At 45.8% G+C, this 12,703-nt stretch overlaps 1 protein-coding gene across 2 annotated transcripts in view; it reads right to left on the reverse strand.

Moving 5' to 3' along the window:
• The window catches only part of PKP1 (plakophilin 1), a 66,643-nt gene that overhangs the window by 1,571 nt on the left and 52,369 nt on the right, over positions 1 to 12,703 (reverse strand). For both annotated transcript variants that reach the window (XM_075122118.1, XM_048826436.2), the window contains exons 10-13: positions 7,743 to 7,896; positions 6,855 to 7,041; positions 2,124 to 2,208; positions 872 to 975 (exon numbers count right to left, since the gene is read on the reverse strand). In XM_075122118.1, the coding sequence (XP_074978219.1) occupies positions 904 to 975; positions 2,124 to 2,208; positions 6,855 to 7,041; positions 7,743 to 7,896 (498 nt within the window). In that variant the 3' untranslated portion in view covers positions 872 to 903. The remainder of the gene's footprint in view (positions 1 to 871; positions 976 to 2,123; positions 2,209 to 6,854; positions 7,042 to 7,742; positions 7,897 to 12,703) is intronic.

Below are 12,703 nucleotides of genomic sequence, written 5' to 3' on the forward strand. Positions count from 1 at the left end.
TGGCCTTAACCTCTCAGCCTTAGCTTCCCTACCTGAAATATGCAGATCCTAGTACACTTCTTAGCTATCTCAATGGGCTTTTCTGAGGACTAATGAGGCTCATAAAGTGCCTAGAAGCTGTTAAGTGCCATATTAAATTTGGGAATCATTCCACGCTAATCACAAGGTCTGATTAATGTGACTCGTGGTTCAAGAATTAACATGTTCTTGGAGAGAGCTGAAACAGAAGCTGCATTGCCCAATAATTGCATTCTGCAAACTGCTGTTGAACAGTTCATATTCTAGCTTGGGAAGAAAGGTCAAAGCCACTGAAGGGCTGTCCTAGTTGTAGAGAGGAGGTGTCATGGTCACATCACATGCTGTGTTCAATGTGCTAGGCCCTGTACGAACATAGAGAAGGTACAGTTTCTGTCCTGCCGACCTCATCTGTGTAGCTGTTACACCATGTGAGTCGGAAGGAAATGGCTTCCCTACATCTTAGACCAATGAGGCAATTTCTGTGTTAGAAACAGCTAGGGCTGATGATTGGAATTTTTTCCTCCCCTATTGAAAATTTGGACTGTTTATTGAAAAACCAAAATCTGGAAATTTTTGTTGACCTAAAACTAAGTTTTTGGCCGAAAAGGTTTTCAATTGAAAGTCAAAGGTTTCTTTAAAAAGCACTTTTTTAGTGAAAAATGTCACTGACTCAAAAAAACCCCTGTTTTCTGGTGAAACAGGGTTTTCATGGAATATTTGCAACTGGCCCTAGAAACAGCCTCACATGCTTACCAAATGTAAGTGAGCAGAGCAGCATTTACATGACATGACACTGCTGCTGGTTTGTCCTTGAACACCATGTTTTTTCCAGCACTGACAATCCCCTTCTCACCTGCAGGCTGAACTTGTGCTGAAGGTCTCTGCTTAGAATCTGGAAGACAGGGTCCTGAAAGTGCTCCCGGTTAAGGACCCCAACATGTTCTTATCGAATCCTTGCTGCAGAATGAGACGTGGAAGTTATTGGAAGGCAGTTAATGCAGGTAACTTGCAAATCAATAATTATCTAATGTCATTACCCATGAGTCAAATTCCTCAGTCCTACCTCAAAGGCCACCTGCATCCAGCAAGTTGGCTGCATGCACTCACTATGTCCTTTGCAGAAACGTTAATGTTGTATGCACCTTATGCAATCTTTTGCCTGCACAAAGCATGCAGTGTGCATGCAAACAGTCACAGTTATTGAGGGAATGAGTCTTTCCTGCATTGTCTTCCCTCTATAGATAGCAGGACCTCAACCCGCCTTGCTGAGGAAATATCGTTGCCTATACTGGAAAGTCAGTAAGGATCAGGTATGTATGATGCATATTTGTGCAATGACCATGTGTAAAATATGCTAGAGTGACTGTCATGTCAAATTGGAGGTGGAATTGGTGTCTTAAGGAGGGCTGCTGTAAGGTTAAAAACAGAAAAAAAAAACCCTCACCATCAACCTTTGTGTGGATTTGAGGCCCACAAGTTGCCCCCATTTTCCACACTTGCCCCTTCCCCTCAGTCAATCCTTTTACTCCCTTATGCTGTTGGCTTTCCATGGTGTGGGGAGGAGAACCCCGGTTTGGTGAAAGAAACCGGTCTGGAACAGAGGCTAGTCGCGACTCTGCCAGTTTGGGGATTTTGCTGGGGAAGGAGAGGGGACCTGACAAATGCTGGCTGCTTCTCTTGTTGGTCTAACGGATTATTCTGTCCCTGAAGTAGGGGAGATGACCACAGGGCAGGTCTGGGGATAAAAGATGAAGTGTGGGACTAGAGAAAAGGAACCTGTGTTGGGGGCTGTCACAATCACTTCTCTCGCCACACAAGTTAGGGACTGTGTGGAGCTGCTTCTTCCACTCGCGCTGGCTTTGCACCAGTGGATCTGCATGGGCCTCAATGGAGTTATTTACACCAGCGTAAAGGAGAGGTGAATGAGGCCCATATGTTGGTAGGCAGCTCCAAGGGCACTCTCAAAGCCCCTGGCTTTTCTCATAGACACTGGCAATATTCAACACTGACTTACATCCCTAGCAAATTGACCTCGGGGGTAAATCCAGCCTGCTGCTATCCAGTTAGCTGAGAATCAGGAAAAGGCTAACACTTAGCTTCCTCACCTGTTTGAGAATGCCCTGGAACTCCCTGTATGACCACAGATCACCCAGCAGGAGGCGAGCAGCTTCAGCTGCTTTTGGACAGGAGCTGGAAGGATGAAAGAAATCCAATGACTCTTAGCTGGCCACAACCCACCAATGCAAACAACCCAGCCCCTGTCAGCATGGTGTGAACCAGCTCCACCATTGCAGAGGGTTGGCCAGCCACAATGGAGATCATTCAGCTATATGCTCACAGGTTGCTTTGAAGACATCATTTGGGCAAATGCCAAGGAGGAGGGGGATTTCTGGGATGGTCCAAAGGGGAGTAACTCAGAGGAATGGGAGGAAGCGGAGCTAAAGAGACACTTCTGAACTGTAGAATCTAAAAAGCTGCAAGACAGGAGGGAAATGGCACAAGCCCCGACTCCTTTGGAACTAGATAGCACAGCTCACTCAGTAATACAATGAAAGGAACAACCTCGCGCTACTTTGGGGGGACAGCTGAGATGCGACAGAAGAAATAACAACAATACAGGTCGAACCTCTCTAGTCCGGCACTCTCTGGTCTGGCAACATCCATGGTCTGGCATGATTTTATTTTGTATTTTATGCTTTATCTACTTATTTCCTTGTGCCAATACAATAAAATTTTGTAACAACACTAACACTTTGTTACGAAGAGAGCCGATAAGCCTTGGCTAGGCGGCGTTGCAAGCGTTGTTTCATTTATTCGCCTCAGCGAGATAAAAATAAAAAGAGACCCGTTTGACACAATATTGTTCAGCAAATTCTCTGGTTCGGGACTGGTCAGGTCCCAAAGGTGCTGGACCTGTACTAGTACCACCCCTGAAATACTTACTCAGCAAAAATTAATGGGAGTTTGCCCAAGTAACAACTTTGTGAACAAGACTCAGGCCTTCAGGGGTTTGCTTCAGGTCTTCTAAGATTTTGGAACACTTCAGACCCAGAACTGGATCCAAACTTCACGGCTGACTCTGATCACTATAACAGGCCCAGTATAAACCCTGACCACCCTGGACTTTCAGAGAGTTCCGACACAGTTCATACTCTGCAACTTGGCCCCAGCTCCAGCCAAAACCTGGACAATGAAGTGCTAGAAAGCAACTCACGCAGGGATGTGGCCAGCTCTAGGTGGGACGCAGCTGTGTCCACATGGCCAGACAAGTAGCAGCAGCAGATGCTGGTCAGACTATGTGAAATGAAGTTGACTGACTATTGGTAAAAACAAACTGACCCCTCCAAACAAGTGTGAAAATTACAGGCAATGATTTCTGCTGAGAGAGAAGGTCAGTTTATACTACGGCCGATGTACACAGTGGCTGGGTTTTTGACTCTGGAAATCTTTCGGCCTGTGACAAGCTAGAGGCTCTACCCAGTTAAGTCCCAAAGGAATGCTGTAAACCTGTAGCAGATTAAGGGTCTGATCCAATTCCTAATGAATCTTTCCACTGACTAATGGAAAGCTGGATTGGTCCTTATTCACCAGAGGTTGCAACAGTCCCTGGGAGGTGGGAGATCCCTGTTCTAGTCCCTTTGCAGAGGGGGGACTGGAACCGTGATCTCCCACAGCTTGGGCAGGTAGCCAGCCACAGGGGACAAAAGAGTGATTTGCATTTTATTAAAAGGGCCCAGAGATGGCGGATCCCTGTTCAAAATCCTTCCCCTTAGCAGGCACAGAGGGGAATTGACTAAGGAGATCCAACATTCCAGGTGAGCACCCTAACCAATATACTATTGAGTATATTTAATTTCACATGCTTAGCGGTTGCTTGGCCTAATCAATGGTTAATTAAAATGGAACAACTTCAACAAAAAAGCCTGAGAGCGCTTGCTGTTTAAACCTCTCCTCAGGCCTCAGCAAGACTTGAACTCAAGTCTATAATAACCTAGGGGCTTCCCTAGCAAGTGGGCTACAGAAGACTTCTAATGCTTAGGCTCAATTAATAGTTAATTAAAGTGGAACAGTGTCAACAGGAAAGCCAGGGCAGCTCCCTGTTCAAATCCCTTCATGACAGTCGGTCGCTGGAGGACTCAAACCCCTGTCTTCAGCGGCCTGAGCAAGCCCCCCATCCCTTTACCACAGAAGGCTGCTTACAGCAGTTTTTTGCCCAATTCATATTTAACTAAAGAAGACCAGCTTCAGCAGGCAAGACAGAAGGAAAATGTTGTTTAAATCCCTTCTTTTCATTAGGAACAGGGAAGAATTGAGCCAGAGTCACTGCCATTTCAGGTGAGTCCCTAACCACTGGGCAACAGAGGACTTCCTGTTGCTGTGTCTTGCCTTGGCCCAATTAATAGTTAATTGAAGTGGAACAGCTTCAGCAGAAATGACTAACGGAGCCCCACCTCACCATACCTCTAAGTCCAGCGGTTGGGACATTCACGAGAGATGTAGGAGAACGCTGCTTAAATCCCGTCTCAGCAAACAGCAGGTGATTGAACCAAAGCCCCATAGTCTAGGTGAGCACCCAAAATGGTGGGCTAGAGAGTGATTCTTAGGCTTTCTGTGGCCCAAGTAATGGTTAATTATTTAATTAAAGTGAAACCGCTTCAAGAAGAGATGGAGAACAACCCACATCAGAGAACCCCTGGGGTCAGTGATCAGGGCACTCACCTAAAAGAGGGTACACCCTTGTTCCCATCCCTTCCCATCAAGTACAAGGGGAATTGAAGCACATCCCAGCTGAGGGCCCTCGCCACTGAGGAAAGGGTTAGACAGTAGACAGCCACCTTCTTCCCCATCTCCCCTAGTTGTGCTCTGTGGTGCTGGGCAGGTACTTGACAATCACCCATGAAATGGTGTAGACGCCTAAGTCACCTGACTGCAGGAGAGGGGTTCCTGGCTGTGGATCACAAGCAGAGATAGGGACCAAACTCCGTGACAGGCTGGGCTTAGCATGGTCCTCCACCCCCTCGGCAGCATCCCCCAGTGGCTGGCTTAGGTGGCTCCCTGCCTAGCGTGCTGGCTTTTGTGGATCCCATTCTGAGGTGCCGGTCTCTCCCCATTCACTGATGAGGGAGCCTAAGCACCTAACTCAGGCGTAGGGAGTCCCATTGTTCTTCCAATGGTTTTCTAGGCATTTAAAAGTGAGAGCTAGTAATACTGAATATTGCCACACCCAAGTCCCTGTGTGCTGAGACAGAGGGGAGCCGAGTCTACTTGGCCCATATTACAGGCAAGCAGCTTGGCGACCGTACGGGTGCTGAGAATGGACATGACTCAGGCAAACAGCCCTGAGACCAAAGAGGGGTTGTTGGGTTCATACCACAGACTCACCGCCAAGTCCCCAGGAGCTGCGAGTGGGCCTGCTTTGTGAATGCCACAAGCACGGAGATCACTGGGGAATGCAGAATAGGCCCCATCGGTGCGCACCAGAGCCTCACCCCTGCAAACCAGGGTGGGGAACTGAGAACAAGCAGTCTCACTGCATGCCCTAGACACAGAGCCCTGAGCCTGGGGTGCCCAAATGGGTGAGAGAGACATTCTGGAGCTCCCCTTTCCCCCGTGCTCCTGCGGGGGGAAGGGGAGGCGCAGGGTGAGAAGAGCGCTATCCAAGCTCGAGCCAGTAACAGTGCAGTGACTGGGCGTTGCTCATGAAGTCTGCCTGCCCATTCTGCGCTTCCATTCGCTTTTCTCTGTGCGCCTTCTCCACAGCTCCAAACGCTTCTCTGAGTATCTGAGCTTTCTCCAAGACGAGTCTCCTCTCACCATCTGGGAGAACCTCATTGCTCATGCCGGTGCCAAGTGCCAACCAGTTCAAGCAATTCTCTGCCTCATTTATGAGTTTGTGGATTCTACTGCCATGGTTATTGCTTTTCCTCAGAGCCTGGCTGATGACTGAAGCACCAAGTGGATAGTGCACTGGACTGTGACTCAGGAGACCTGGGTTTGATTCCTGACTCTAGCATTGGCCTGCAGGTTGACCCTGCCTCAGTTTCCCCATCTGTAAAATTAGGATAATGATCCTGGCTTTCTTTGTCAAGCACTTTCTAGGAGTATCGTTAATAATAATAATGCTGGGAACCCAGAGCTATAGCAACTGATTGAATAAGAGGTACATGGGATTCATAACAACATCACTGATATTTAGGGCTGGGATTTTCAATGGAAGTTAGGTGCCCAAATTCCTATTGAATTTCAATGGGATGTAGGTTCCTAACTCCCTTAGGATATGTCTACACTGCAGCGGGGAGGTGTGACTCCCAGCATGGGTAGATAGACTCATGCACCAAATAGCGGTGCGGAGATTGCAGCATGGGCTAGCTGCCAGAGTCCAAGCCTGCCTGAGCCCTGAATCCAAGCTTAATTGGCTTGCCTGAACCTTGGTCCCTGCCACAACATCCACACTGCTCTCATTAACAACTCAAGCATAGCTATATGCGTCTGCCTACCTGCGCAGGGAATCCCGCCACCTGCTGCAGTGCATAGCTCCCAGGCAAGCCCCAGCCTCGATACAGAGGGCTCCTCACTGAGAAGTGAGCGCTTTCCATTTGTCACCACAAGATGGTATCTGAGATTCTGCAGTCCTCCCCCATAACAAACATCACGGCCTTCTCAGCCCTTACAGTGATAGTACCTGGTGACCGCTGGGTCTTTACCAGTGGTCACTGAACAGCATTGCATCAGGGATGCAGTTGCTCTGGGCCCCATGGGCATGTGCACAAGTTGGCTGCATAATCTCTTAACGTGCTTGCACATGGCCCTCCAGCCTCCTCTTTGCCATCACTCACCCATTTCGGCTCAGGTTTACTACATTATTTAGCATGCTGCTCGTCAAATAAGGCTTGGCCATCTGCGGGTTGGACATGATTAGGTTCCGCATGGTGTAGCAAGCGGAGGACATGATATCTCCCAAATTGCTGTTGTTCCCGGACTGGAAGGCCAGGAGACGGGACACATCTGGAAGCACCTGGGGAGCTAAAGAGGAGGAATATTCCAGTCAGGACTGAAATAAAAACCAGTGCAGATAAATCAGATACTTGAGTAAGTCCTATGCAACACAAGGGCTGCAGAATCAGGCCCTAAGTGAGGCATTAATAATCATGCAATAGTTGCTGTGGCCTAGATCTCATAGGTATCTATGCGCCTAACTCAGTGGGAGTTACACACCTAAATACCTTTGAGGATCTGGTCCTATTTGATCGAAACAATAACAATGGACATGGCTTGGTTATGCTCGGGAAACCGTATACACCGCCCCAAGAAGCCAAGTCCAGCCCAACCAGGGGAAACACTCCCTCTCCCAGAAAGAGGCCCAGAGAAACCAGCTGATCTCTCTTATCCATGAAGCATGCCAGGGATCAAGTGAGAGGCTCACTAATGGGATGAAGTAGCATTTGTTAATCAGACTGTGCACGACTCCAAAAGATGTCATAAGGGTTCCTTATGGTGGCTACAGGCCAGGACAAATAGCATCTCTTGGCCAGCATCACAGCCCTGATGCTCACCAGCCGTGGGGAGGGGACGTGTGACATCAGTGCATTTTTTTTGACGAATCTATGTCCGGTGGTGATGCTTGGCATAGTTCAGCTGATGGGTTTACAACAGAAGATGTGCTTGTGAAAGAAGGGGAGAGGCTAGTCAACCGCTCAGAAACTGCTTTTATGGAAGCTCCTTACCCATGGTTTTGTGGAGAATAGGATGTCGGGACATGTTGCTCAGCAAGGAAGCCCCAGATCGGACAACTTCACTGTTACTGGATTGGAGGAGCCGCGCTATACGAGGCAAACCCTTCTCCTTTAAGCCAATCAGCTGGCTCATTGCATTGGACATCTAGGGGATAAACTAGAATTTGTTAGTGATGCCCAACCCATGCAGGACAGGTGTACTTGAACAAAAAAACTTCAGAAACAGACTTCAAAGAGAAACTGCAGAACTAAAATTCATTTGCAAATTTAACACCATTAATTTGGGCTTGAATAGGGACTGGGAGTGGCTGGCTCACTACAAAAGCAGCTTTGCCTCTCCTGGAATTGACACCTCCTCATCAATTATTGGGAGTGGACCACATCCACCCTGATTGAATTGGCCCTGTCAACACTGGTTCTCCACTTGTGAGGTAACTCCCTTCTCTTCATGTGTCAGCATATAATGCCTGCATCTGTAATTTTCACTCCATGCATCTGAAGAAGTGTTTTTTTACCCATGAAAGCTTATGCCCAAATAAATCTGTTAGGTGCCACCAGACTCCTTGTTGTATCCATACAGTATTTCTGGGTATACACACTATAGTATAGCTAGGTCATAAAATAATCATCAATATCATACTTTATTCTTCTGTAGCCTCTTGGATCCAAATCCTCAAAAGGTATTTAGGTGCCAAACTCCCATTTATTTCAATGAGAATTAGGTGCCTAAACACCTTTGAGGATCTGGGTCTCTCCTATGCATCCCTCTCTGTCCATGAACAACTTATATTAGGGGCTGGGGAGTCAGTTCTCGCCTCAGCCTGTGTGGGGTGGGAGGGTGCGGGGACAAGGTGGGGAGGTTTATGAGCTTAAATCCTATCAACATTAATTGGAGGGTTTTGAGTTTCATGCACAAACTGCCCCTCCCCTGCCGCCCATCCCACCCCAAGAGGAACAAGCCGCTCCTTGTACAGCTAAATGATACTTTTAAAAAGACAGGTTTCAGAGTAGCAGCCGTGTTAGTCTGTATTCGCAAAAAGAAAAGGAGTACTAGTGGCACCTTAGAGACGAACCCATTTATTTGAGCATGAGCTTTCGTGAGCTACAGCTCACTTCATCGGATGCATACCGTGGAAAATACAGTGAGGAGATATATAGACACACAGAACATGAAAAAATGGGTGTTATCATACACATTGTAAGGAGAGTGATCACTTAAGATGAGCTATTACCACTTTTAAAAAGACAGGCACTTGCATGAAGTTCTGTCCTTGTTTACACTGGTGTAAATCCAGAGTGACTCCGTTGGCTTGATGCATGCCCAGCAACTCAGTCCATTCAGTTAGGTGCCTACATATGGACACAGAAGCCTGACTTTACGCCTTGTTTTTTGAATTCTTGGCCTCAGAGACCAACACTGAACAATTTTATTATGTTGCCAGACAGCTGCATTCTTTCTTCCAATAGAGGCATGTATTATTGGCACAGGGTCGTTTCTCCTCTCGGGTAATCAGCTGCAGTTCTACCACTAATACATTCTACTGGGTTGCCATGACAGACAGCTTGATTGCCCGCCCTGAGTACACCACAGACATGTGTTGTGTTACCTATTGGTGCTAAGAGGATTGAGGTAAGTATCCCAGGACACTGAGGAGAGAACGGATCCACTAGCCTGTGACCTAAAGGGCTAAAGGATTCCATTCTGCAAACTCCCTGCATGTAGAATTCTGTCACCTTCAATGGAAGATCTGTCTGAGGAAGGCTTGTAGGATAGGCTTTGCAAATTTCCTTTGCAAGTTTCTCCCTCGCAATGTTGAGCTCATTAAAATTCACATTTGCACATGAAAAGATAGTCCAACGGAAAAAAAAAAAATCATGTACTTCCATGTCATTTATGTGCTGCTTTTGTTTTGTGCTCTGCAGTTCATCTCATGGCAACCCTGCAGTACTCTAGGAAATTTTGGGAGGGCAAACAGAGATCAATATAAGGAAAAATGCTGTAAATCTTAGCTGAAAGGAATGTGGATCTAACACACAAGGCATTGTGTGTCCCAGATTTCAGCCAAAAGACTCAGCTTAACAAAATGAAGTTTATTAATTGCCTACAAATACCACATTTCAACAAATCTCTACAGAAGAGACCTGGAATCTTCATGGCAGGAAATCTGAGTAGCATGATTATTCCGGTAATAGAATGCTGACCAGTGTAGCATTCCATTCCATCTCCCCTTTTAAGTTCTACATTCCTACCATTCACAAAACTCTACCTTCCTGAGTCAGTAACTCACCTCACCAATCTCCCTTTTCCTTTGTTGACAAGTCTTTTCCTAAAATACATAATCAATCCCAGCTCGAGCCTGGGATATTCAAAGGTGTCTAAGAGAATTAGACACTCAACTCTAAAGGAGGGGAAAAATTTGTTTTGGGAAGGATTCTGAAAATTGGCTTTATTTCGAATCGGAAATTCTCTGTGAAGGAAAATACTGAAAAAAAAAAAAGGTTTCAGGGTGGTAGGAATGTTCATTTCAACAAAACCATTTCTTCTCAATGCTGACTTTTAAAAAATGTAGTATAATCTAGTGTTTTTAAAAACGGAAACAAAACATCATTTCAAAATGAAACATCAAAATGTTTTGTTCCAAAAAACATCAAAACCAAACGTTTCAACATTGTTTTGGAGGAAAACCACAAAGATAAAGTACTGCCAAAGTTCTAGTGAAATCAACCTGATGTTGTCAAGGTTCCTCCCCCACTCTGAACTCTAGGGTACAGATGTGGGGACCTGCATGAAAAACCTCCTAAGCTTCTCTTTACCAGCTTAGGTCAAAACTTCCCCAAGGTACAAAATATTCCACCCGTCGTCCTTGGATTGGCCGCTACCACCACCAAACTAATACTGGTTACTGGGGAAGAGCTGTTTGGACGCGTCTTTCCCCCCAAAATACTTCCCAAAACCTTGCACCCCACTTCCTGGACAAGGTTTGGTAAAAAGCCTCACCAATTTGCCTAGGTGACTACAGACCCAGACCCTTGGATCTTAAGAACAATGAACAATCCTCCCAACACTTGCACCCCCCCTTTCCTGGGAAATGTTGGATAAAAAGCCTCACCAATTTGCATAGGTGACCACAGACCCAAACCCTTGGATCTGAGAACAATGAAAAAGCATTCAGTTTTCTTACAAGACGACTTTTAATAAAAATAGAAGTAAATAGAAATAAAGAAATCCCCCCTGTAAAATCAGGATGGTAGATATCTTACAGGGTAATTAGATTCAAAAACATAGAGAACCCCTCTAGGCAAAACCTTAAGTTACAAAAAAGATACACAGACAGAAATAGTTATTCTATTCAGCACAATTCTTTTCTCAGCCATTTAAAGAAATCATAATCTAACACATAGCTAGCTAGATTACTTACTAAAAGTTCTAAGACTCCATTCCTGGTCTATCCCCGGCAGAAACCAGCATATAGACAGACACACAGACCCTTTGTTTCTCTCCCTCCTCCCAGCTTTTGAAAGTATCTTGTCTCCTCATTGGTCATTTTGGTCAGGTGCCAGCGAGGTTACCTTTAGCTTCTTAACCCTTTACAGGTGAGAGGAGCTTTCCCCTGGCCAGGAGGGATTTCAAAGGGGTTTACCCTTCCCTTTATATTTATGACAGATGTCATGAAGCGTTTGGATTTAGGCAGAGTTGCATATCCCAGAGGCATATGGTTCCATCAAAATTTCCCAAACCAGCTCTACCCAACTCCCACTGAAAGTCAAATTCCCTATGCCCCTTTGAGAAGCCACACCCCACTGACAAAAGGGATAATTTTCTCAAATTTGAAAGAAATCAAAGCTTTTCATGTCCAAAGACTGAGCAAATCAAGGCTGACAGGTTAGTGTTATCCTTTCACCAGCTAGACATGCAGCAGAAGACTTCCCCAGTGTCATCGTCAGGTGACCTTTGGGTGGGATGCTGTAACACACAACGCTTCTCTGCGCTGTGTACCCATGGGACCCCAGTAACAAGCAAGCGCTGAGAGAATGAGGAATCAGTCAACGCTACATTCAGCAACTCATGGTGTCAGACTCCATTAGGTGGTCGAGGGACAACTGCATAGAACACATCCCCGGACATCGGCAATACCAGGAGGGATGAGCTGGAGTGCCAATGAGAAGCGCAGTCAGAAAAGTAACAAATACTTTCTTCATGGATTGTATTTTCTAAAAGGACAACCAACCTCATTCTCAATTACCGAGGGACAATCTCCACTCGTTGATATACTTTGCTTCCCACAATCAGCTCTCTGTGCAACTTTTCATGAGTGATGTACCCGAGTATTTGGATTCTAATATCTAAACTGTATTGTTAAATCTATTCACCGAAATTTGGGTTATTGCTGATAATGTACTCTAACATATGATTTTTAAAAAACTAACTTTGTATTTGTGGATAATCTAAACACTATACCCAGATGTACAGACACTCTTTTCCCAACTTATGCATTATCTGTCTCTCTATATATTTTTAACATTAGCTTTAATAAAATTTTAAAATCCATTCATTTATCTATTTAGCCATCTCACTTAAATTAAAATCAATGAAGTTTAGGCAAGAACAAGACCAGATATTCACCATGCCCATCCCCTATTTTGCACACACGCAGATAGTGTCTTAGGCCCAGGCCTTCCTACCTTGGCACACAGACCTCAAAAGGCAACACAACCAGGGTACTTCTGCTGGGTGAAAGCCATGAAGAGTGTGTGCTATGCAACTATGTCCATCATTGCTAGTATGGAAGAAGGTTTGCAGTGTCAGCCCTAGCCAGAGGAGTGCTGAGGGCGTGTCCAGAGGATCCACGGACTAAATCCTCAGTGTCGGATGTGTGCGTGCAATGGCATTAGAGTTTAATGCTGTAATAGAAACTGTGGAGCAATTCTATGGGTGCTCTGCAGTTTAGAAG

The sequence above is a fragment of the Caretta caretta genome, chromosome 21 (assembly GCF_965140235.1).
Source record: "Caretta caretta isolate rCarCar2 chromosome 21, rCarCar1.hap1, whole genome shotgun sequence".
NCBI classification, from domain to species: Eukaryota; Metazoa; Chordata; order Testudines; family Cheloniidae; genus Caretta; species Caretta caretta.